The sequence below is a fragment of the Corylus avellana genome, chromosome ca8, assembly GCF_901000735.1.
Source record: "Corylus avellana chromosome ca8, CavTom2PMs-1.0".
NCBI lineage: Eukaryota > Viridiplantae > Streptophyta > Magnoliopsida > Fagales > Betulaceae > Corylus > Corylus avellana.
The window spans coordinates 11,348,496-11,372,148 of NC_081548.1; the positions used below are offsets into that span (position 1 = coordinate 11,348,496).

The 23,653-nt window shown below is 33.9% G+C and overlaps 3 protein-coding genes across 3 annotated transcripts; 1 reads left to right on the top strand and 2 right to left on the bottom strand.

Moving 5' to 3' along the window:
• Nucleotides 1-392: 392 nt before the first annotated feature.
• LOC132189996 (D-amino-acid transaminase, chloroplastic-like) lies at nt 393-5,444 on the bottom strand. Its single transcript, XM_059604860.1, has 5 exons — nt 5,105-5,444; nt 4,958-5,004; nt 3,216-3,394; nt 1,432-2,105; nt 393-829 (listed from the first exon to the last, which is right to left on the bottom strand). The coding sequence occupies exons 1-5, from the start codon at nt 5,301-5,303 to the stop codon at nt 729-731; spliced, it is 1,200 nt and encodes a 399-aa protein (XP_059460843.1). The 5' UTR covers nt 5,304-5,444; the 3' UTR covers nt 393-728.
• A 3,428-nt stretch (nt 5,445-8,872) lies between these two features.
• LOC132190888 (receptor-like protein 6) lies at nt 8,873-11,725 on the bottom strand. Its single transcript, XM_059605913.1, has one exon. It carries the CDS (start codon nt 11,723-11,725, stop codon nt 8,873-8,875), a length of 2,853 nt encoding a protein of 950 aa, XP_059461896.1.
• Nucleotides 11,726-17,615: 5,890 nt separating this feature from the next.
• On the top strand, nt 17,616-21,729 carry LOC132189660 (uncharacterized). The gene is made up of 3 exons (XM_059604421.1): nt 17,616-18,419; nt 19,880-19,960; nt 20,937-21,729. Exons 1-3 carry the CDS (start codon nt 18,035-18,037, stop codon nt 21,353-21,355), a joined length of 885 nt encoding a protein of 294 aa, XP_059460404.1. The 5' UTR covers nt 17,616-18,034; the 3' UTR covers nt 21,356-21,729.
• Nucleotides 21,730-23,653: the final 1,924 nt, after the last annotated feature.

Genomic DNA, 23,653 nt, shown 5'->3' on the forward strand with positions numbered 1-23,653 from the left:
ATTGATTATTTAGGTTTTATACTTTAAGAGTTAATGCATTTTGCAATTTAATTATAATTTTATAATGAGCTTGACCCAAAAATTAGTTAATTTAGTTAAGATTTCTTAGAGTCTATTTAAGTGTTCTTTTGAACCTTTATAAATACAGATTATGATTAATGAAAAAATAATATTTTGTTTTTGAGAATTGTAATTGCTCTTTTTCTATGGTGATACTTTACATTCCTAGTAAGACGCTATATTTATCTGATTAGTGAGAAGTTAATCCTGGTAAGAGCAGATTTATCCGCGTTATTTTTACTTAGAATTGAAGACACTCTCCTTTCCTTTTTATCCATACTTTCCGTGCTATGACCTTAAAGGAATTTTTATGGGGACATTTTGGAGGGAGGAAAAGAACAGTACTATTGCATTAAAAAGATAAAAATTGAAAACCTTACATTTACATTGCTGGTAAGTACAACTGATTCTCACTGCTATTATGTCTTTAATACAATACCAAATAGAAAGCTATCATCAAACCTGACATTGCGACAAAATGATCCTCTCCCGTTCAAAATGAACCAGTCCATTATATCATAAGGGTAAAATTATCATTTCACACATTTTTTTGATAATTTTGTACCGGATACCCTCCAGTTAAAGGGCAATATGCCAAAATCTAATGCACTTATTTGTTATAAAGGATGGTAGAACTTGCATTAAAGGTTGAAGGACAGAACTCCGCATCAAGCTTGGTAAGGAACAGGCACACGAACTGTAGGGGGACCGGATTTCATGTCCTCAATAATGAGATTCAAGAGACTGAGAGCCACAGGACCTTCTTTGCCTAAAAAGAAACAAAATTTGTAACTTCTATCAACTTCCAAAGTTTTATAAGCAACAATATTTCAACTTAACAATTTAAGTAAGAGAATGGTTATCAAGGGCCATAGAATAATATAAAATGCATTACTTTTAGGTATTTCTTAGAGCTTGTTTGTGATTACAATAAGGAGGTTAAAAAGTATTATTGATACCTAAAAAGTTCACATATTTGGTAAAAAATTTCAAAAGTACTTCTTTGACTTTTTTACTCTAAAAAAAAGCCAAACTCACTTTTGAAAAAGACTTTAAATAAAGCTTTTGCCAAAAACTCATTTTGATTTAAAAGTTCTATTTTCAAATACAATCTCAAACATGCTCTTAAAAGGGCCAGCATGATTGTAACAATGTAGTTCACATATATAAAAGCAACTTCAAACATGAATAAATGAGGTCCACTGTGCTTAATGATGTTTTTTCTATAACTTTTTATCAGTTAAAAAAACTCATAACAGAGCATACAACACAAACACATTGTCAAATCATTAAACCAGCCTAAGCTTTTGGGACAAATGATTACTTCTAGGGTACACAGTGACAGTACATAACAGGAGGAAGAGTTCTTACCATCACCAATGACCTGCTCATCCCACTGCACAACAGGCCGAACAAGAACTCCACTGCCAATAAGCATCATCTCATCAGCTTCCTTCCCTTCCTCCACACTCACATTTCTTACTTTGATTTCCCCAAGCTTCCCCTCCCTAACCAGTTCTGCAGCAAGAGTCAAAACTCTCTTAGCCGTGCACCCACTTAGAATATAGTCAAAACTAGGCATAATAAGTTCCTTCCGCTTTGTAACAAACGCCACATTCATGTTAGGCCCTTCAGCAACAAATCCATCACTATCGAGCCAAATAGCTGCATATGCACCATTTTCTTCTGCCTCCATCTTTGAAAGCACATTTGGGAGGTAATTCACACTTTTCATGGTAGCAAATTGAGGAGGTTTTATTGGGATTGATGAAGTTATTACTCGGATGCCCTTTGAATCAAACGGTGATTGATCTTGGATTACAACAGCATAAAGAGCTGGTTGATGGCAGCCAGATGGGGATAGTTGGAAATCACCAGGTCCTGCAGAGAGCCAGTATCTCAGTGATCCTTTTCTACACTTGGAAGCACTGACAGTTTGTATCAGTATTCTTCTTATTCTTTCACGATTATATGGGAGTTCAATTTTGGCCATTGATGCAGACCTTAAAATTCGGTCAAGGTGTTGGTCCAACTCGTAGAGGTATCTGGGGTTATGAAAAAAATGCTATTAGCAGCTTGAAAATCGATAGCTTAAGACCAGTAAATAAATATTAGTTGTTTTCTACTGCCACATGATTCACTAGGTACAAGTAATTGTTTTTGCTCTTCAAGAAACAGGAAAAAGATACAAATCCAGGAAAGATTTGTAAAACTTCAAGTTCATAATTGATTATGACAAATTCTCTAGTAGAAAAGTATATATATACACGTTACACATAAAAATCCTACCAAATTCAATAAGCCCAAGGCCCCATAATGGGAGATAAAAGCCCACAATGATACAACAAGCCCAGCCCAGTGCTGAAGGTCTAAGCCCATCATCATCGCTATTCTATGACGGTCCGGGATAACTTACTCCCACCACGTCTGCAGTGATCATCAAGCCAACAATCTCAGGGTCAAACACACACATTAATCACATCAACGGTTACCCCCACTCTCGGATACTGATTGATTACAGGAACAGTTATGAATCACTCTCAGATCACATTCATGATAGCGACTGTTGTTACGCACCATTCTCGGAGTCGACATTGATTGCAAGCATTCTCGGGTCAATTACAGTGACAGTTATGCCCCACTCTAAGGATTCGCACTAACGACAGTAGCGGTTTCATAATAACCGTAACAGCCAAGAAACAGTAATATTAACTCCTCCGTCCGTTACGCCCGAATTCCAGATCCTCCGCCCCATCATCATCATTACATCCACCACTACACCTATAAAAGGGTACAAAAGTCCAGGACACAGGTACATGACTCATTCTTGGTAAATACCATACAGAACTCAGAAAGAAGCTAACTTTAGTATTGGAGGAGGATTCGCCGGAACATCCCAGCATATTCTCTTAACCTCATTTTTGTCTCACAGATTAAAAGAATGAGCAACATTCAAAGTTACGATTTCATCCCTTGAATCTACCATGCTGGAAACTGTACCAACATATATATATAATGGCCTATTTCTGTATATATTGACCTTTGAGGCCTTCGTATGATGTGTGTGGGCATTAGAAGAGCTTAACAATATTCCAAGTGTATTTAGGAGGTTAAAAAAGAAAAAAAATGTGTGTTATGGAGCCAAAAGCACTGACCCATTCATGATGGCTGCAGTATCGAAAACACCATGCCCCCTGTGGACCATGTGGTCATCAATGGGGATCACCATAGCTGCTGGATCTGTTGTTATTCCACCAAAAACACTAGAGTACATGGCCAGGAATTGCTGCTTGCCCTTTTGGGTATCTCGATTTGTTTTTAGCCTTTCAATGGCCTTGAGAAATGTCCAGATGAAACAAAATGTTACTAACCGAAAAAAGTAGTTCTCCTAATTTGGTGAATTTAATTATTTAATTAATATTTTAATAGTCTTTCTCACGTGTGGGCACAAACTTCTTATTCTCTCCCTTAATAAGTGAGGTCCAACACATGATATATTTAATTGAAATGGGAGGTAAATGACAAAGACAATGTTCAAACTTAGGACCTTTGCTCTTATACCATGTTAAATCACTACTTATCCCAAAAGTTTAAGCTGATAAGAAATAGTGAATTTAATTATTTAATTAAAATTCTAATGTATAAAAAGATAAACTAAAGAATTGTCAAATATCAATTGTTAGGGAGAAAGACACAAATGGAGTCAACCAATAGTACATTACTATACATATTTGGACACCGCTCGAGTCCAAAAGCCTAAATTAATAGACTTAGGTCTACCTAAGTATATCAACTACTCACTTTCTTTATACTTTCTCAATGAGAGACACAACACTCACAATTGTACTTTACAACCGTTAAAAACAAAAGCTTTTTTTTACGTGTAAATTGTACAATAGAAGAACCTATTTCTCATTGAATGATGCCAGTGAAAAAAAAAAAAAAAACACTGAATACAAAATTAAGAAAAAATAACTAGAATATTTACAATAGAGAATATTATCACAATATGCTGTGAAAATTATGAAAATATTCTGACACAAATATGGTAATGTTGTAAAATCAATAATATACTAACATGAAGTATGGTAAAGAACAGGGCCCATAAGGTAGTTCCCCAAAAAAGATTTAAAAAAACTATTAAGAACATATATATTTTTTTTTAGGGTTAAATACTTCATACCCTCCTAGGGTTTTTCAACTTTATTTTTTCTCCCATGTGGTTTCATTTTTATCACAGGAGATCCCTGTGATTTTGATAAGTGACCAAATTAGTTCATCCGTTAGTTGACCGTTAGGACTAACACGTGGACCAATAAGACGTCGACACGTGACACATATTTAATTTTTTTAAATTAAAAAAATGTATATTTTTTTTTAAATTAAAAAAAAAAATGTATTTTTTTTAAATACATTTTTTTTTTAATTTAAAAAAAAATTAAATATGTGTCACGTGTCGACGGCTGATTGGTCCACGTGTCAGTCCTAACGGTCAACTAAAGGATGGACTAATTTGGTCACTTATCAAAACCACAGGGACCTCATGTGATAAAAATGAAACCACATGGGAAAAAAATAAAGTTGTGAAAACCTAAGGGAGTATGGAGTATTTAACCCTTTTTTTTATATATGAAGTAGACCTATAAAATCAATTTTCTCCCCTAGTTTTGTCCCCCATAATAAAAGATCTGGTTCTGCACTGGTCAAGAAACCACAAGTCTCAATCTTGATCCATTACCCATTACACATTTTTAATGCAGAAACCAATCCAGTTCTCTTCTTTTCTTTTTCCCTTTAGATTATGATTTTCCATGGTAAGTTAAAATGATCACATCCATCACACATCCATATGGAAATGAAAACAAGTGAAAACACAGAAGGGAGTAGGAATATTAACCTCTAAACAAGACAAGTTTGGAACATCGGATATTTGAGCAGTAGAATCTGCCACAACAAAGTCAAACTTACATCACTCTTTATGATCTGATCCAAAATCTATTTAAGAAACCCAAAACTCTGTAAAGATGATAAATAGAAAACTCACCAACCAAAGCTTCAGAGTGATTAGAACTTCCCAAAGTTCTTATTTTTGTATGCGACCCATGTTGAGAAATCCCAAATCTAAGTCCCGAATGTGAAAGAATGGGGAAAAATACGTTTGAGTTGTGCGAATGATGATGGACCTTTGAGGGAACTCGTGGGTCATGTGAGACAAATTTGGGGCAAGACGAGAGGGAAGCCATGGAAACAAGCGGAAGGAGCTATCAGAAGCAATGGGAACAAGAACAAATGCCGAGAGAAATCATTGGCCAAGTCCTCGAAAGATTCCTAGCTGAAACAGGACAGAATAGAATATGGTGACTCTGTCTTTTCCGAGGAAAATGGTATTATAGTTTAGGAGGAAGTTCACATAACCCCCTCAAACTACCACTTAATTGATAATGTCTCTTTAAACTTTTAATTGTGACAATGTCCCTCCAAACTACAAAAAATTGTCAATGTTTTCTCTCAATGATGAAATTACCCTTAGTAAAATTAAAAAATTAAAACTTCTAGAAAAAACCTAAAACTAACCAAAAAAAAAAAAAAAAATCCAAACGTTGGATTTTTCTTTTAATCAATTTATAAGAAAAAAATTAAAAAAATTTCGATTTTTTTTTTATATAAAAATTGAAAATTTTCGTTTTTAAAAATTTTTTTTTTTTTGTTTTATAATTTTATTTAAATAAAAATTTACGTTTAAAAAAAAAATAAAAATTTTCGTTTAATAAAATGAAAATTTTTGTTTTTAAAAACTAAATAAAAAAAATAGTTTTTTTTTAAATAAAAATTTCCGTTTAAAAAAAAATTAAAAAATTTTTGTTTAAAAAAATTGTTTTTTTTAAATTAAATTTTTTTGTTTTTTAAAAAAATCATTTTTTTTTTTGAATTTATAGGGGTATTTTTGTCTTATTGAAAAATTTATAGGGGCATTTTTGTCTTATTGCTAGTCTTGGGAGGGACATTGACAATGTTTTGGTAGTTTGGAGGAGACATTGTCACAATTGAAAGTTTAGGGGTGACATTGTCAATTTGATGGTAGTTTGAGGGGATATGTGGACTTTACCCTATAGTTTATTTTGCATAAGAAAATAGATGTGACTATTTTGTTAAATTTAAAATTGTGCTAATTTATCTTATTAGTTTCTTTTGTAGGATGTTTTTGTTGTGTGGTGTTTTCCTTTTCTAGTTGAGAAATTCTACACAAAATTTTTAAGTTTACTACTAATTCGGTTGGCACATGTAAGGCACATGCTTGATTCATTATGTAGAGGTGGGTATCAATACAGTCGGTGTGTTGGTAGAGGCATTTTCACCTATTGATTTGTAAAAGTCAATTAAGTCACTTAATTAACCGACTTCATACTAACAAAGAATAGTTTTAACGTTTTCGGTTAATCGGTTAGTCAATCAATAGGTGGTCAATTAAGTTGGTTACAAGCAAGGACGGAGTTAAAAAAATTTATGGGAGGGGGCTAGCCAATTTTTTTTTTTTTTTTTCTTTTCAGTTCTTTAGAATTTTTTTTATTAAAAAAAAATTATTTTAATTGTTTTTTATGAAATAAAGATTACCGTAAGGGTCAAAAAAACGTAAGCATTTGAAAGTAAAGGCCAAAAAATGTACATTTGAAAGTAAAAACCAAAAATAAAAAATAAAAACTTAATGGGTATGACCCAAAAAAAACTAAGAATATGGCCAAAAGCTTTTATTGAATATGGCCAAAAAATCTAAAAATAGGGCTAAGTTATTTATTGGAGAGGCCCAAATGACTAAATTTAAAACTTTACTTTTTTTTTTTTTTTCACTTATAATTTTTTTTCCTCTTATTTTGGGGGGGACCATGGCCTACCTTGGTCCCCCCTCCCTCCGTCTCTGGTTACAGGTTTTTATGTTAAAATTTATCAACTTCCTTATAAGTTGTAACTACATAATCAATTAAGCATAAGCATTAAAAAAAAAAAAAAAAAAGGGTTTAACTTCGTTGAACACAAACTAAATGGGTCATCACAAATCAACTCGACAATTGTAACTTTAAAGTATAACTTATTTTGGCCCTTGGGGAAAAAAAATTGATAACTTTCATAAAAAGACTAAAGGATAGTCAAAGTCAATTCTTTGTCTCCTTTCTCCAGTCTCCACTGAGTGATAATTTGAAGCTATTTAACTTTAAATAATATTCTTCACTTTTATTTTACTCTACTTTATGACCATCTCCTCAATCACTAAACAAGCTTTAGACAAAAACGTAACAATTCACCTCTGATTGAGTCTGCTTTCATTCTTTCCTATTTACGGTTTATAATTTTTCACTTTATTTAAATTTTATTACTATCTTCACTACAAAGCCTCCACAAATTATGAAGCATTTTCTTCTGCGTCACTTGTTATATCAGAACTTAAAAATTTTATTTTCACATCAATTTTATTTTTTATTAATAACTATTACATCGACATGCTTTTGATCAGGCACAACAACACTAAAATAGGAAAAATAATTAGAATTCAAAAAGGTACATGTAACATGTCTATATATGGAAAGGTACATTGGTAATTATCTTTATTATTATTATTATTATTTTTTTGGCATGTTCACACAAGGGAAGGGAAAGGGAAGGGAGAAAGGAGAAAGGGGAGAGGGGATTCGAACTAGTAACTTCCGCTTGATTAGGCTTGATCCGCAGCCGATTGAGCTATCCTTTGGGGACGTAATTATCTTTATTAATACCATAACAAAAGTACTGTGAATTATTTAACCCCATCAGAGATACCTTATGGACTTTAGCAAACACCTTTCAGAGTAAACTTGGAGCAACATATCTCTGCAAGTGAGAAGTACAGTGGTGTAAGTCATTATCAACCAAAAGTTCTTTTAAAAAAATCAGACTGAATAATTGCAAAATGAAGCATGAATCTCAACTCAAACACATTATAATGTCATCCAAGACCACTTCCAATATCATCGAAAAAAAAAAAAAAAAATCTATTTAATTAGAAGTGTTTGGACAAATTTCAAACACTAGCACTTGGGGGAGGTTTCTCTTCATCCTTATAGAAGTTGAAAACTCTAATAGCTAGCCTTACAGATTCTCTTACAAAGCCTTGCTCCTGCAGAAAAATGACTTCTGTAACAGGAGGTCTAAAACATTGGTTCTGCAGATTTATTAAGTGACAAAACATTTATAACTTATATCATTCATTTGGCTTCAAAGCCACTGTAACACAAGAGAATATAATTGCATTTTTAATTTTTTGTAATTTTTAAGGTAAAGAGAAGTTCAAATAATACTCTACGAAAGTAGAATCACATACATAGAAGGGATTAGAAGATTCATAAAGTTTGCATTCAAAACATTAATTGTACAAACTTCAATGAATCTGCAGTAACATTTCCCCCTACCTGCATTGATCGAAGTCACTGCAAGTCTGCATCTAATTACCAATTACTAATTAAAGATACATAATGAATTGTGAATAGTCTCGAGGCTCACAAAGTTGAAAACAAATGGCCCATACATAAGAGGTCCATTTGATTCAAGGCATCCTAGATTCCGAGGAAAGCCCACATGCATTTCCGCAAATAAGATGCTTGGAAATGTGGGCATTCCTCGTTCGAGGTGCGAAAAGAAGTTACATTTTAAATCAATTTTTCATTTTGATTTAAAAAAATAAGCAAGAGTTTGTCATGACAAACCTGGAGGTGTTGCGCCTCATAACCATAACTAGTGCCTTGGCTCTTGATTTCTGAATGCCTGTCTTTGATGATATTCTTTTCTAAGACAGTTGAGGGAATATCCTAAACATAATGTCATCAACATGTTTATAGTACCATATCCTCCACCTCCTCCAAAACATAAGGGGGGCAATTACAATTCCAAAGCCAAAAACAAATCCCAGTTCAGCACTTATGTAATTCCACTCAATCATACTCCTATGACTTTCTTCATATGTTGGAGGTGGCAATCGTGGATCCTCATATGTGCATTTTGATTTCAAAGGCAAACCACATAATCTTTCGTTTCCTCCAAAAGAAGTTTCCGAAAATGTATTAAATTGCTTGATCAATGGAATCTGTCCCACCAATTGGTTGAACGAAAGGTTAAGGACCGACAGAAAAATCAGACCATTGGCGAGTTGCACGGGAATCTCACCAGAAAGCTCGTTGCTTGATAGGTCTAGTGACTCCAGATGACTCAATTTTCCCAAAGCTGCTGGAATTTCGCCCGTGAAAGCATTATGCGACAGGTTGAGAGTATATAACAATGTGAGTTCTCCAATTTGTCTTGGTATATGACCGTCAAAGTTGTTGCAAGAGAAGTCAAGGTCGGTGACGATAGTTGGAATCTTCACAAGCTCCACCTTACAACCCTTGCTAGTAATTGTTATCGTATCTTTATAAGAAAAATTACCATTAAATTCAAGGTAATTAAGCTCCACGTCCACCTCATGTCCATGATCCATCATTGACGTCCAAGACAAAGGAAGTATTATTGGAAGGTTACCAGTAAAATTATTTGAAGCTATGTCTACAATTTGAAGCCGTGGCCAGGTGACATTAAGTTCTGGATGAGTAATGGATCCGTAAAATTTGTTAGATCGCAAAACAAGAACACTCAACATGGATGTTTTCTTCAAGTAAATTGGAAACATATCCTCAATGTGGTTGTTCCCAATGTCCAAGACCTCCAATCCAATGCAATTGGCCAAAGATTTTGGTAACCTTCCTTGTAGTTGGTTTTGATTGAGAGCTAAAGTTTGTAAACCACAATTATCTGGAAATGCATTAGGAATTGTGGCATTGAGCTTGTTTCTCCTTAAATCCAGAACCATAAGTGTACCAGTCATCTCAAACAAGCATTGGGGAATTGTGCCGCTGAAGGAATTATTAGATAGATCTAGAAGTTGAAGATTTGTAGCATTGCAAATTGATATGGGGATGCTCCCATAGAATTTATTACTTGAAAGAAACAAAAAACTACTAGAGGCAAATGACTGACCGATGCTTGTTGATATCTCTCCATGAATCTGATTGTTTGAAAGGTCTATAAATGATAAACTGGATAGATTTCTCAAGAAGTTAGGAACATTTTTCAACATGCAAGAAGCCAATTTTAACTCGATAATTCGTGGAAAGGAGGATAACGAGAGGTTAAAATCATTATATTCAGATAACAAGCTGGTGTGAGAAAGATCAAGGTATAAAAGATTTTTTAACTGCTGAATCACACTAATGTTCAGAGAGTTATTAAATTTGTTTGAACCAAGAAAGAGTGCTTCAAGACCATGGAGTTCAGAGATAGACAAGGGTATTGGCCCTTCCAAGTGGTTGTTATCCAAATAAAGGCTTTCCAAGAAGGAAGAAGCATTGGAAAATTCTTTGAGTTGGCCAGAAAATTGATTATAGGAAAGATCTAACTCTTGCAATGATGGATGTGAAAATAGAGAATCTGGAATACTCCCATTCAGTAAATTGCTACTCATTTCCAAAATCTCAAGATTCAAAAGTTTTTCCCACTGAATTGAAATAATCTCACTTGACAGATAATTATCAGAAAGCCTTACAGTTGTCAGATTCTTGCACATGTTGAAATTTGGAATTGATCCACTGAATTTGTTGTGTGAGAAATCCAAATACTTCAATTGTGTGAGGCTCGCCATTGAGTTTGAAATTGGTCCACGAAATTTGTTGTTTGAGATATCGAAATACTTCAATTGTGTGAGGCTCGCCATTGTGCTTGGAATTGATCCAACGAAATTGCATCTCCAAAGATCTATTGTTGACAACATTGTAAGGTTACCGACAGAAGATGGTAATGTCCCAGAAAAACTTGTTTCGCAAAGAACCATGGTTTGAAGAGATCCATTTGGAGGAAATTCTGGCAAAGAACCCTGCAAGTCATCATTATATGACAAGTCAAGAGTTTGCAGTGTTGGAACTTGGAAGATCTTGTTTGGAAATTTTCCACTCAACCCAGAATAAGAGACTTCCAAAGATGTCAAGTTTTTGAAATCTGCAAAAAATTCTGGAACTAGAGCAGAGAAATTGTTACGAGACAAATCAATAATTGAGAGGAACTGAAGATTCTGTAAGGAGGAATCAATAGGGCCTGAAAGATTGCACATTGACAAGCTCAACGCTCTCAAATTTGGGAGTGAAGATGATAAGGCCCGACACCACTCATTACCTGGAGCTGATATAAGTACACCATCAAGATTAAGTTCAATAAGCTCTGAAAGGTTTTGAATCAACACTCTTAAATTTGGATTCTCAAGTTTCAGTTGAAAGATGTAATAATCGGTAGATAAATCAAGAGTAACCAACCTTGTCAGGCGCGAAATCGCAATAGGAATCTGCCCTGCAAAGCCAACATTTGATAGATTCAAATAACTCAAATTCGCAAGCTTGTCAAACTCTGATGGAATCTCAGGAGAATAGTTTAAGTCATTATAAGCCAAACTTAGGCTCTCAAGATGCTGAAGACTAAAAAGGCTGCTTGAATTGTCGAGTCCACCTGAGATGAATTCGTTTGTCAGGTCGAGACCAATAACTCGGCCCTCGTTGCAGGTTACGCCTTCCCAAGAGCAACAATCAGCACTATGATTCCACTTAACAAGTTTAGTGGACATAGTAGAATTAAACGTAAGATTGTTCTTCAATTGCAGCAACAAGAACTGTTCATTGCGGAAACATGGGCTAGACACCCCAAAGACAGAAATGGTCATCAACAAAAGTGAGTAAATGGCCATCAAGAAAAGCCAAGAAAAGACCGGGAGTCTCATTGGAGGGCGTTATATATATAAATAAGAGTACAGTTTTACAGTAAATTAAGGATGGAAGAGGTGGTGATGATATAAGATATATGAATGGTGGATTCAGGAGTATATATATAGATGGGGGTTGTGGGCCCGATCGAGTAGATCCAAAATGTAGTTAAGCTGAAAATATAATGGTGGGATCAATACTGCAATTGAAGATCACATTGTCGCCCAATTTCTTGTGTTTGGGCAGGTGGAATTATTGGGGAATGTCCTTTTTTCTAATACATATTTGTATTAACAAGGATTATTAATAATTGGAGGTCATTGCTTCAGCCATGTGATACAAAATTATTTAAAAATTAAATAAAAAACTATAGGGAAGAAAAGTCATTTATAAAACTTGGTTTTTCTTTAATTTTCCAATATATAAACTATTTATATTATTTAATTATTTTTGTTATCTATTTTCCCTAAATAAAACATGTTCATTTCGATTTTTGTGGAACAAAATAGTTCAAATACATATTTATATATAGATTTTACAAATGATCACAATCAAATCTAAGAAAAAAATTCACATTTCAACAGAAGACAATTGGGAGGGGATTCACATTTCTTTGAGTATTCGAATTCTCTATATTTAAATATAACCAAACGAAATAATCTTTTAAAATTCTCAAAAATCTTAAAAGTGAGTATTAAAACGATAATCTTAAGAAATCTTAAAATCCTTATAAATCTTAATACTCTCATAAGTGTGTATGAAAACGATAGTCAGCACATTAAGTCTTTTGTGCCTGCTTTTGATGCAATGCCCCTCCCTTTCAACAAATTTGGTTGCCGTGTAGTGGGGTTGGACCCTTTTTCCCTTTGCGTATTTAGATTGGGATGGAGAAACTTGTTTTCAATTTGAATATAAAACTTGAAATTAATAGGCAATTTACATGAATAAGACTCAAAAGCATGGAGTCTTTGCATCAAGATAAGATTTATTTTTCGTTGTCTATCATCTTTACATTTGAGATAAGCTTCAAAAATCAAAGTGGACGGACCATAATAACAAATGTGACATCTTATTTATTTCTCATTGTCTTTCTTTGTATTTATTCTCAGTCAATCAAAAGTGGGTGCTCAAAAAGTCTTTACTCCTTTTTCTCAACTACTGACGCTTAATTTGTTTTCGTGAAATTTATGTAAGGATTGACTTCATGTCATGCTTTTATTGATTATTAGTTTCAAATAATTGAGATGATGGAGCCATATGGAACTTCACATGCAATTTACATGAATGAGACTTAAAGCACTTAGCACGGAGTCTTTGAATAGAGATAAAACTTAATCCTCATGATGGTCTATCGTCTTTTCATTGCTAATTTTTTTAATAACTATTTATTATTATTATTATTATTTATAACAAAGTAATAAATAACTGAATAAATAAGTCACTCAAAATTACTTTTACTTTTATATCACACCTCAACCAAAAAATAAAAGAGAATGATAAAAACCAATCACTCAACCACTTTTCAACTATCTCCGTATAGTAAATGAGTGAATTTATCATTGAGTTTTTAGGGAACCGACATGAATCCATAAATCTAACGGTGAATATTCCATTAAATTTGCAAAAATAGATGATTGAAAAATAATTAAAAGAATAATACGTATCGAGTTAAAAAAAAAATAAATAAATAAATAAAGAAGAAAATAAAGCATTAACAAATGAGCCAATCTTAACCTATGGCTCTGTTTTCTGGTCTATCACCATCACAATAAATTCAATTTCAGTTGACGTCAGAGGAAGACTCTGAGAAATGTGTATGGAAAGAAGACTGAACGTAGGTGGTGGAAGACCCAAGTAAGTCTTGTGAATGTGTGCTCCCTTTTGATGCAATGCTCCTCCCTTTCAACTAATTTTGTTGCCGTGTAGGGGGATGGAGAAACACATTTTCAAATTGAATACAATACTTTTAACCTTTGATTTGTTTGAATTCGCGTTGTGTATCACATGTTATAGGGATTGAGATCCTCTCAAATTACCCAAAACTGGAAAATCTCATGTTACGAAATTATAGCCCTTTAGATACTATAATTCCAATTTAATACGTTTTTTGTTTGAATAAAAAGGAAAAAATTGAAAACTTTCAGTTTTTTCGTGAAATATATGTAAGAATTGACTTCATGTCATCCTTATATAACATCGGAAATAGAATTTCAGGTTTGGAGACAAAAATAAAAAATAAAAAATAAAATTATGGGAGTAAAATTTTGATTTTATAAGGATTATAAGGGTACTTAAAAAATAAAAATAAAAATTGTAGAAGACACCCCAAACCTCCATTTCGCCCGTCTTAAAATAACCTTTATTGATTATTAATTAGTTGCAAATAATTGACAAATTGGACCCATATTAAACTTAACAGGCAATTTACATGTATAAAACTCAAGCATTGAGTCTTTGCATTGAGATAAAATTTATTTTTCATTATCTATTATCGTATTTACATTCGAGATAAGCTTCAAAATCTAAAGTGGACGGATTAGCACATCAAATGCAACTTGTTACTTATTTTTCATTGTTTTTCTTTAAATATATTTTCAGTCAGTCAAAAGTAGATGCTCAAAAAATCTTACTCCTTTTCTCACGTCACCACATCCTTGTGTGATTGGTGTCCTCGTGCGATTGGTTCTTGGACTAAATGGCCCCCCAAAAAAGGTTACCTGTAATTTACATGGAGATTTCTTTTCTTGGAAATTTACTTTTGGGGATCTTATCATGCATTTGGGCATTGGTTGCAGCTCTTGCTGTTTTCTATTTCGTACTCAATGGGTTTTCTTGAGGGGGGCATTTGACCCTCTCCACCCCCTCCTTCCACACCTTCATATCCCCTCAAATAACCATTCATTTGTTAATGTCTCATAAAATTTTAAATTGTCACAATATTCTCTTAAACTATTAAAAATTATCATTGTCTTAGAAGAACAAAAATATCTTTAATAAAATAAAATAAAATAAAATAAAAAATTAGCGACCCAAGGCTGTGGCAAATCAAGGGAGCATATGTATCTTTTTTAAAAAAAAAATAAAAGGAAAAAATTTGTGTGAGGAACTATATCTAAATAGAGACAGACTAAGGGAGGGCAGGAGGGGGATATCAAAAAAAAAAAAATTTAAAAAAGGAGTTTTAGTCTTTGAATTCGTTAAAATAAAAAATAAAAAATAAAAAATAAAAAATAAAAAGTTTTTTTTTTTTTTATTAGAGAAAAAAAATAAAAAGCATTTTGTTATGGATGTTTGCCAAAAGCATTGACGAGAAAAACAATTAGTACATATAAATATAATCATCTTGATTGCCATTAGTTATGTCATCAACACTACCAAATGCATCCACGAGAAAAACTTGGTAGGAAAGACTTACAAAAGTCTTGTCCTTCTAATGAGTCTCGGATCCAGATTCCCTTCAATTGGAGGGTCAATTGGAGATTCTCCGATTAATCATTTTGGCCGTTTATTTTCATCCAATAGTTCACATCATACCACGTATCTCACTAAAAAATAAATAATAAAATATTAATTAACTTTTTTTTTTTTAAAAAAAAAAGTAAATTATTTTTTTAAAAAATATGGGGTGGCCCGCCACCCCAACTGAGCTATTGAGGTGAAGCCACCCTCAAGGGCCGGTCGGGAGTGGCTGCACCACCCCCTGGACTCCAGGGGTGGCTTCGGCCACCCCCAAAGACAAGTAAATAAAGAACAAGGAAAAAGAGTCATGTTCCATTAATAAGTGTTCTAATAATTATAGTTTTTTCATTTATTTTAGTTGATGGAATGTGATAAAATATGAATTAAATAATTAAGTTTACATCTTCTTTATCAGCTTAACTTTTTAGGAGAAGTCGTGATTTAACATAATATTATGATATGTTGAGTTGGGTAAAATCTCACGAAAAATGGACTCGTTTGCTAATGCTTTTGATGACTACTTTTTTATTTTTTATTTAATAAAAAAAAACAAATAACTGAAGACATAAGTTGATCAAAATTACTTTTACTTTTATATCACATCACAACCAAAATATAAAAAGCACAATTTAAAAAGCATTATTAAACGTGCTCTACACTCTTAACCCGTCTCTCTGCTTTCTGTTTAGCCCCCATCACTATAAATTTAATTGTCCTTAGGGGCAGGGACGGAGTCAGAAAATTTTATGGGGGGGGGCAGCCAATTTTATTTTATTCTTTTTATTAAAAAAAAATTATTTTAATTGTTTTTTTATGAAATAAAGACTACTGTAAGGGCCAAGAAAAGTAAGCATTTGAGAGTAAATGCCAAAAAATGGACATTTGAAAGTAAGGATCAAAAATTAAAAAAAAAATAAAAAACTTAATGGGTATGACCCAAAAAAACTAAGAATAGGGCCAAAAGTTTTTATTAGATATTGCCAAAAAATCTAAAAATAGAGCCAAATTATTTATTGGAGGGGCCAAAATGACTAAATTTAAAACTTTACTTTATTTTTTTATTTTTTATTTTTACTTATAATTTTTTTTCCTCTTATTTTGGGGGGGTGGGGGACCATGGCCTACCCCGGTCCCCCCTCCCTCCGTCTCTGGTTACAAGTTTTTATGTTAAAATTTATCAATTTCCTTGTAAGTTGTAACTACATAATCAATTAAGCATATAGTTTAAAAAAAAAAGAAAAAAAGAAAAAAAGTATAACTTCATTGAACACAAACTAAAAGGACAATCACAAATCAACTCGACAAGCATAATAAAGAAACCTACTAGATAAAATTCAAAATTCACTTAAAAAATAAGTTAAGTTGGTTAATTGTCGGTTATCCGACAAAAACAAAACCTTTTGGAACTATGTTAGGATAAAATTGGTTTAGATATAAGTGTTTTTTCAAAATGGTGGTTCATAATCAGAGTAAGGTTAATTTAACTGTAACCCGTACATTATCAAGATGGTGGTTCAATGACTCAAGAAAATCTCTAAGTGAGTAGGTAAGTATTAGGGTGTGAGTTCGAATCTTTGTAATGAAAAATCTCAATGCCTAATTAATATTAGCCACCTTAGTTCTCACTAATGCATTGATGGGACGGGCAACTAAGCTATAACTCAGTTGGACACCTAGTTATAATAGTTACAATCAGCCTCCTCCAACCTTTTTGCTCAGAAAAGAAAAAAAAAACTGTAACCCGTACAAATCACAATGAACCACTCAGCCACCCATCTCAGGTAACAAGCCACCCACTGTTACTAGTTTCCCTTCTGACAACTAATTTAACTCCATAAAACACCATGTTTGCCTTTTGAGTACATGATGCCATAATTGTTTATATATATATATATATATATAAAGGTTAAGTTCCATATTTTCAAATTGACATAGCAATTTATAGTTAGTAAATTAAGTAAGAGAAATTAATAAGCCAAAATTTACTGCCCGACAAGTTTGTAAATGATTTTGTAGCAAAATTACGGTAATCAAAATCAAATAGTGAAATAGGATGCGCGCCTACTGGAAATCTTCTCTAACCTGTCTCACAAAGACCTTCTATTAAATTGATTATGGTTTGAATTTAATAAACTATACGCATACAACTTACTGCAACCAGAGTTGGTATTTAATTTAATTTAATTAATCTCGGCATGATTTTCAATTAATTAATTAATTAATTGTGAAACCAACGCGTAAAAGAAATAAAGATAGCGTGTTGACCACTCGCACCAACTCCAACGTACTAATGTTTGCTTCTCCATGACTCAGAAGAAGAAGCTCGACATTTTCTGCTCCTGCTAACAACCGCGTAACCGATTCTAAAAGCCGGAGAAATCATACGCGTCACCGTGAGTGCACAGTGGAGTGCATACCTCCGGCACGCCAGAAATCTGATTAGCTACGAGCCTACGATGTGGACGTACAAACACAATAGCAGTTATTGTAATTCACTCGTTTTTTTCTTCTTCCCATAAATCCCACCTCGGGCTCTTCATATCCTTCAAATCTTCCAAATTAGGGTTCCTTTTGGGTTCTCTCCAATTTGTGAATCCCCAAAACCTGGCTTGGAACTTGGTTGGCTTTGCTTAGATCTGGCTCGTCTGTTCAAATTGTAGAGAAAATCGAAGGCTATTTGATTCTTGAGCTATTACAACAAGAAGTAGGGTCTGATGGAGGTGATCGGGGACGCGCTTCGCCGGGCGTTCATGCCGAAGCACGAGTACGAGACCCTGCGGGAAGAGGACAGGGCGTGGGGCAAGCTTCAGAGGCCGCTCGTAACGGCTTTCGTGGCCTTCATTTTGCTCCTGGTGATTATATGCACGACTATCAGTTTGAACATTGTTTACCCTGGCGACAATGGGAAGAGGCCGTTTTGCAGCGACGAGAGGCTTCAGCCTCTGTCTTTGAACTCCAAAGGGGGTGGAGGAGGAGATTTTGATCTGTTTCCGGGCGCGTATTATCTGACCGACCAGGAGACTGTGGATTACTACTTGATGGTTGTGTTCTTTCCCTCCGTGCTCATTTTCTTGCTCTCGGCTCTCTATCTTGTTGCAGGTAAAGGCAAATTTTTCGAGTTTTTGTGTCTCGTTTATTTCGAACTTATTGGTGTTTTTTGTTAGTTTTCTGGGAAGAACGGGGGATGGTAGAGAACTTGGATTTTGAGTTCTGTGTTTGGTTTGGGTTATCAAGAGTGTACCTTCCTATTAATCCTAAGGGTCATATAATATTATTTCAATTCTGGGAGGTTCATTCTGTTTATATTGGAACATTTCTCTCTTTTTTCTATTTTAATTCTAGGATTTCATTCCATTTTCAGAAGAGTCGTATATAATGTCAGATATAGCTGTAAATTTAGGATTATATGAGAAATAGGAAACAAAGTTCTTACGTTGTTGATGTTGGTATGCGCTTTTTATAATATTTGAGAAGTTATAAGATCCTCAAGTAACGGAGGATTTACTGTCAATCATTAGATCTTGATGCCAAAAATTAGTTTTTTAAGCTTAGTAATTTTTTACAGTTAACAGAATTAACCTCACTAGATGCATTTTAGCATGACGACATGCTGTCAGTCAACATCCTAGGCTCTGAGCATAATTACTAGAAAGGGAATCCAGTTCAAAATATTTTTATGGCATATGTGAGATTGAGAAACGACTGGGAGCCCAATTGGAAACTTCTGGGTTACCTTATAAAAGCTTTTTTTTCTAAACAAAGAGGAAACTGTTAAGTAATTAGATTGGAAAACTGAGTTGGAAACTTTGTAAAAGAGCTCATGCAAGGTGAAAACATACTTAGATTTTCATTAAATCTGAAGTTTATGGAAATAATGTAGGGGATAATTCTCTTCTTGTGTTTTAAGTCAAGAAAGCACAAAACTCTCCAAACTACTAATCTAATTGAAAGCAATTTCAAATAAGTTTTTGAAGCATTTCCTCAGCATGTTAGAAAGGACTTGTGTATCATCTTTAGAAGTCAGCAAAAATGTTATCATGAAATTGTATCTTTCCATCCATCCTTCTTGTTTCTGGATAGAGACCTAGAATTTTTGTCGTGTGTTTTTATTGAAGGTTCTATCTTCATGGTCTTTTTGCTCTTTGTTTCAGATACTGGGTTTTTAAAATTGATGATTGAAGTACTTACAGTCACTGCTCTGCAGTGTAAACTGAAATATGTGAAAATAATGAAGGGTCAAGCACCTTTTGCTGTTTGCTCAATGTATTTATCTATGGGTGTATGTTACTTGCTGCAAACTTGTTTACTTGAAAGAGACTTTCAGTATTTTATTGAGTCTCTTATGTTAGCTTTGATCCATCAGTTGTACCCCATCCAATATAAAATCATGTCCTGCATCAATGTTAGTTTGGTTGCTCTGGGATCAATTCCAAGATTGTTTCATTGGATACTTTTTCGCATAGGTTCCAAATGGTTTGTTTGTATTATAGCCATGTAATCTACTGCTTTCTTTATGTTTAATGAATTTCTGTTTTCTCATAGTTCTGATTTTGCTGCAGGAATCATTGTTGCTTATGCTGCTCCAAAAAGACATGAGTGCTTGAAGGTGGTCGAAAATAATTACTGTGCTTCAAAAAGAGGTGTGCTCTTTCTCTAACTTGTTTTCTCTCGTGTAAATGAAATTTAGCTAGTATGAGTGGTATTTTTCTTTCATGCCCATCGTTTACCTAAACAACAACCCCTCCCCACCTTTCTTCTATTTATTTATTTATTTTTTATTTTATTTTTTTCAATTATTGAAGACGTCAAAATTTTTTTTTTTCAAATATGATGGGAGTGATCCTTTCTATTTATTTTAGGAATAGCTGCAGCTGTCATTGGGTTGTTGCTATGAACTCTTCTTAAAATCCTTGCTAGATTGTTCTCATCTCTAATCCGGATTATGTTTAAAAGCTGAATACATAAACAATTTAGCCCACCAAATGTTGGTCTGTGATGTATTTCTCCCTGAAGTGTCTCTGTTATGCTTCGTTTGGTTGCCAACATGACAGTGTGAAGAACAAAAGTTAGGATCTTTCAGCTTCTAGGTAGTCTGGACACAGTTCGTCTGGTTGATTTGAGGCAGATTTAGATGAATAATCCACAAATTTTTGGCTTGGAGCTACAGAGTTTATATTTTGTCTCTTCTTGCATTTGGAACAGGAATATTGTTACATTTATATTTAAGCCTTGCTAGCGTATCATTAGGACTACTTGGATTACTTTTATGTTTAACCCTTGTTACATTTTGTCTTAATATAATTTTTCTTGTAGTAATACAAATCAGAAAGTCTACTTGGATTACAGTTGATTACAGAAAATCATCTGCAACTGGATTTTCAAAAGTTGAAAGCCAGAGACATCCTTCCTCTTTGTTTGCATTTTTTTCATTTACTTTTTGTGCAAGAAAATGAAAAGGAAATTAATGTAATCATAACCATGGAGATGTTTCTTGTACAATTTACTCAGTTTTCATCATATCATTGTCATATCTGATAGAGGCTAAAAAGACTTGGAAAAATGTTGCATGAACACCTCAAATAAGTGGATTTGAAGCTTCCTTCTTGTAATCCACAGGTGGGGTTCGTTGTCTGTCTGTGTTGAATATCATCTTTGCCATCATCTTTGGCCTTCTCGCGTTATTTCTTGGATCAACCCTCCTCACATTAGGGAACAGCTGCTCTGTACCCCTATTTTGGTGCTATGAGATCTCGTCATGGGGACTGGTTATTCTATATGGGGGAACTGCATTCTTCCTAAGAAGGAAAGCAGCTGTGATTCTTGATGAGGGAGACTTTAGCGGTCGAAACCTTGGGCTGGAAATGTTGGAAGCGAATCCCTTGGAAGTCACACCAGACGTGGAAAGGCGTGTTAATGAAGGGTTTAAGGTATGGATGGGGTCATCCCTCCTATCCTCTGACGAAGAAGATGAACCTAACAGTTACCAGGAAGCGCCTCATGCTAATCATACCGGTGCTAACAGGCAAAGAGTGTGATCTTCAAGTTATGCGTTCAGAAATCAGAATAACACATCTTCCTTGCAATTTCTTAATGACTTAAGCACTGGGAATGGATGGAGTTTTGGATTATTGAATGCACAAACTTCTTGATAGTTCAACTGATGTCATGCAACGAGTGGATGGAGCTATTTGGCTGGGGATGAAGTCCACTGTATAAGGTCTCATTTCATTTGTCGTCTTAGGTAATGTAGCTTGTGAATAACTAACGAATTTTTCTCTTTTTTCTTCGCTTTTTGGGAGGAGGGCGAGAGAGGAAAAAGAAAAGCAAGAATTAGTAGTTACTCTTGCTGAGTTTTGTATCCAGTATGGAAGTCCGCTGATTACTGATAAATACTTATGAACTTGATATACTTGTTTTTCTGTCTCAACATTCTCAGAACAGATAATATTGTCATCTCAGAAATGTGGCTTGGTTATCAATTTATTGGTCTTATGATGGTGCGACAGTTTGTGCGGAGCTAGCTCGTTGAGCATGCACCACCTAATGGAGGATGTGGTCTTGATACAGTGAAATGGCAAATAAGATTTCATGTATAGACGACGGTGTTAATACGATTGACCACACCCCACCCCAGTAATTTGGCCAAGAATACTTGCAAAGATAAGCAAAAACAAAAGACGGTGAACAAAAGCCGGTAGACACTCTAATGCTTAAGTCAATAGGATAATTTAATTTCTGAAATGGTAGGAGGCAATAAGACAGGAGAAATGATGTGCATGCCTCAAATTAGGGCTTGTTACCTTCTTTATAGAATTGTCATAGGTAAGGTAATAGGGTCTGATAATGCAAATATAGGAGGTGAAGAGCTCAGTATGGGAGGTGGTTGATTCCAATGAATGCCTTTCCTTCTGCGCATCCCTTCCTTGTAGAGTCAATCCTTCCTTATACAGTGTCAAGTTTGAATAGGTAAGGTCATTAGTGGGGTATACTTTTCATTATACAAAGCCTTTTTACAATATGTATGTGACTGTTGGTTGAGTATAACGCTCCAAAAAATTATTTAACTAGTAATTAACTCTTCACTATGCTTCCTGTCTAATTCTTCCAAGAATGAGACCAAGAAATCTCTACTACTCAAAAAGAGAATATTAAGCAACGAAAACACATGATATCCTTATCAACATTAAATCATTACAACCAGAACATCTATTAAGAATCGTTACATTTACTAATATAGTCTATACATATCATCGCTATAAAAATATCCAAAGTAAACCTTAATACATACACGTGTCTTAAACTCTAAGTATGTTATATCACCCAAAGTTACTAATTACCATGAACAACCTCTGAAATCCCACGATGAGTTTTCAAGCGTTATGCCAATTACTATCATAACGCCAAATGATCACAACTATCTCAAATTCCTCCTTACTCAAATCTGGCATCTAAAAGTAGTCTAACTATACAGTATAAACAACATATGTTTTATATGTAGAAAAATATAAGTGTAAGTCCTTGACTTAGTGAGTAATAATATAGTTATCATGTACTGAACTCAGTTATTCAACAAAAGTTTATAAATCAAAAGTAGTAATATAAATGAAGTATTCCGTTAAATAAAAAGAATTTCATGATAATAGTTATAAATATAGCACTTGATATATTAACTGAGCATGTCATATAATAAAGTTGTAGTACAACACTCATGTTTCAGTACAAGCAGCTCGACCAAGTTCGACCTAGGGTGATTCACTCCACTAATGACGGTTGTCCTTGTTACCACCAATCAAACATGGCTACATTGGTCGCAAAACAAACATTGAATCTAATACCAAACATGTTTAAATAGATATTAACCTGTAGCTAAAAAGAATGCACGAATACCAATCCGTATATGTAGGCTTGTAGCCATGCTACAAAAAACGAGACACATTATTTGGATGTTTTCGGCTCTTGCAACACTAGTTACACCAAACAATTTGAAACCATCAGATAAAAGGGTGCGAAATCAAACAAAATTTTTCAAAATTTCTTTAACCTATTCTATAAAAATGACTTATACTTTTTACATGTGAGAAGCATGCACATGCCTTTTGAATATATATATATATATATTTTAAAACTTTGTTCATGTAATTAAAAAAAACATGTATTTCTTACATATAAATGACACATGTCATTTTTATAAACTAGGTTAGAAAAATTTTCTTCAACCTAGTTTAGAGAAAAGCTCTGTCTGTGCAAAATCCAATCGTTCGATTTTATTTGTTTGACAATGAAGACCAAATCATGACCATCCACTTTTTCTCTTCCTCCACACTGTGAAGAAT

Excerpts from the sequence above, each read along its gene's own strand:
- LOC132189996 (XM_059604860.1), bottom strand. The coding sequence starts at position 5,303 with ATGGCTTCCCTCTCGTCTTGCCCCAAATTTGTCTCACATGACCCACGA. Across the intron at positions 5,005-5,104 it reads TCACTCTGAAGCTTTGGTTG|ATTCTACTGCTCAAATATCC; the intron begins GTGAGTTTTCTA and ends TTGTTGTGGCAG. Across the intron at positions 830-1,431 it reads TGAGCAGGTCATTGGTGATG|GCAAAGAAGGTCCTGTGGCT; the intron begins GTAAGAACTCTT and ends GTTTCTTTTTAG.
- LOC132190888 (XM_059605913.1), bottom strand. The coding sequence starts at position 11,725 with ATGTCCACTAAACTTGTTAAGTGGAATCATAGTGCTGATTGTTGCTCT.
- LOC132189660 (XM_059604421.1), top strand. The coding sequence starts at position 18,035 with ATGGAGGTGATCGGGGACGCGCTTCGCCGGGCGTTCATGCCGAAGCAC. Across the intron at positions 18,420-19,879 it reads GGCTCTCTATCTTGTTGCAG|GAATCATTGTTGCTTATGCT; the intron begins GTAAAGGCAAAT and ends ATTTTGCTGCAG. Across the intron at positions 19,961-20,936 it reads TTACTGTGCTTCAAAAAGAG|GTGGGGTTCGTTGTCTGTCT; the intron begins GTGTGCTCTTTC and ends TGTAATCCACAG.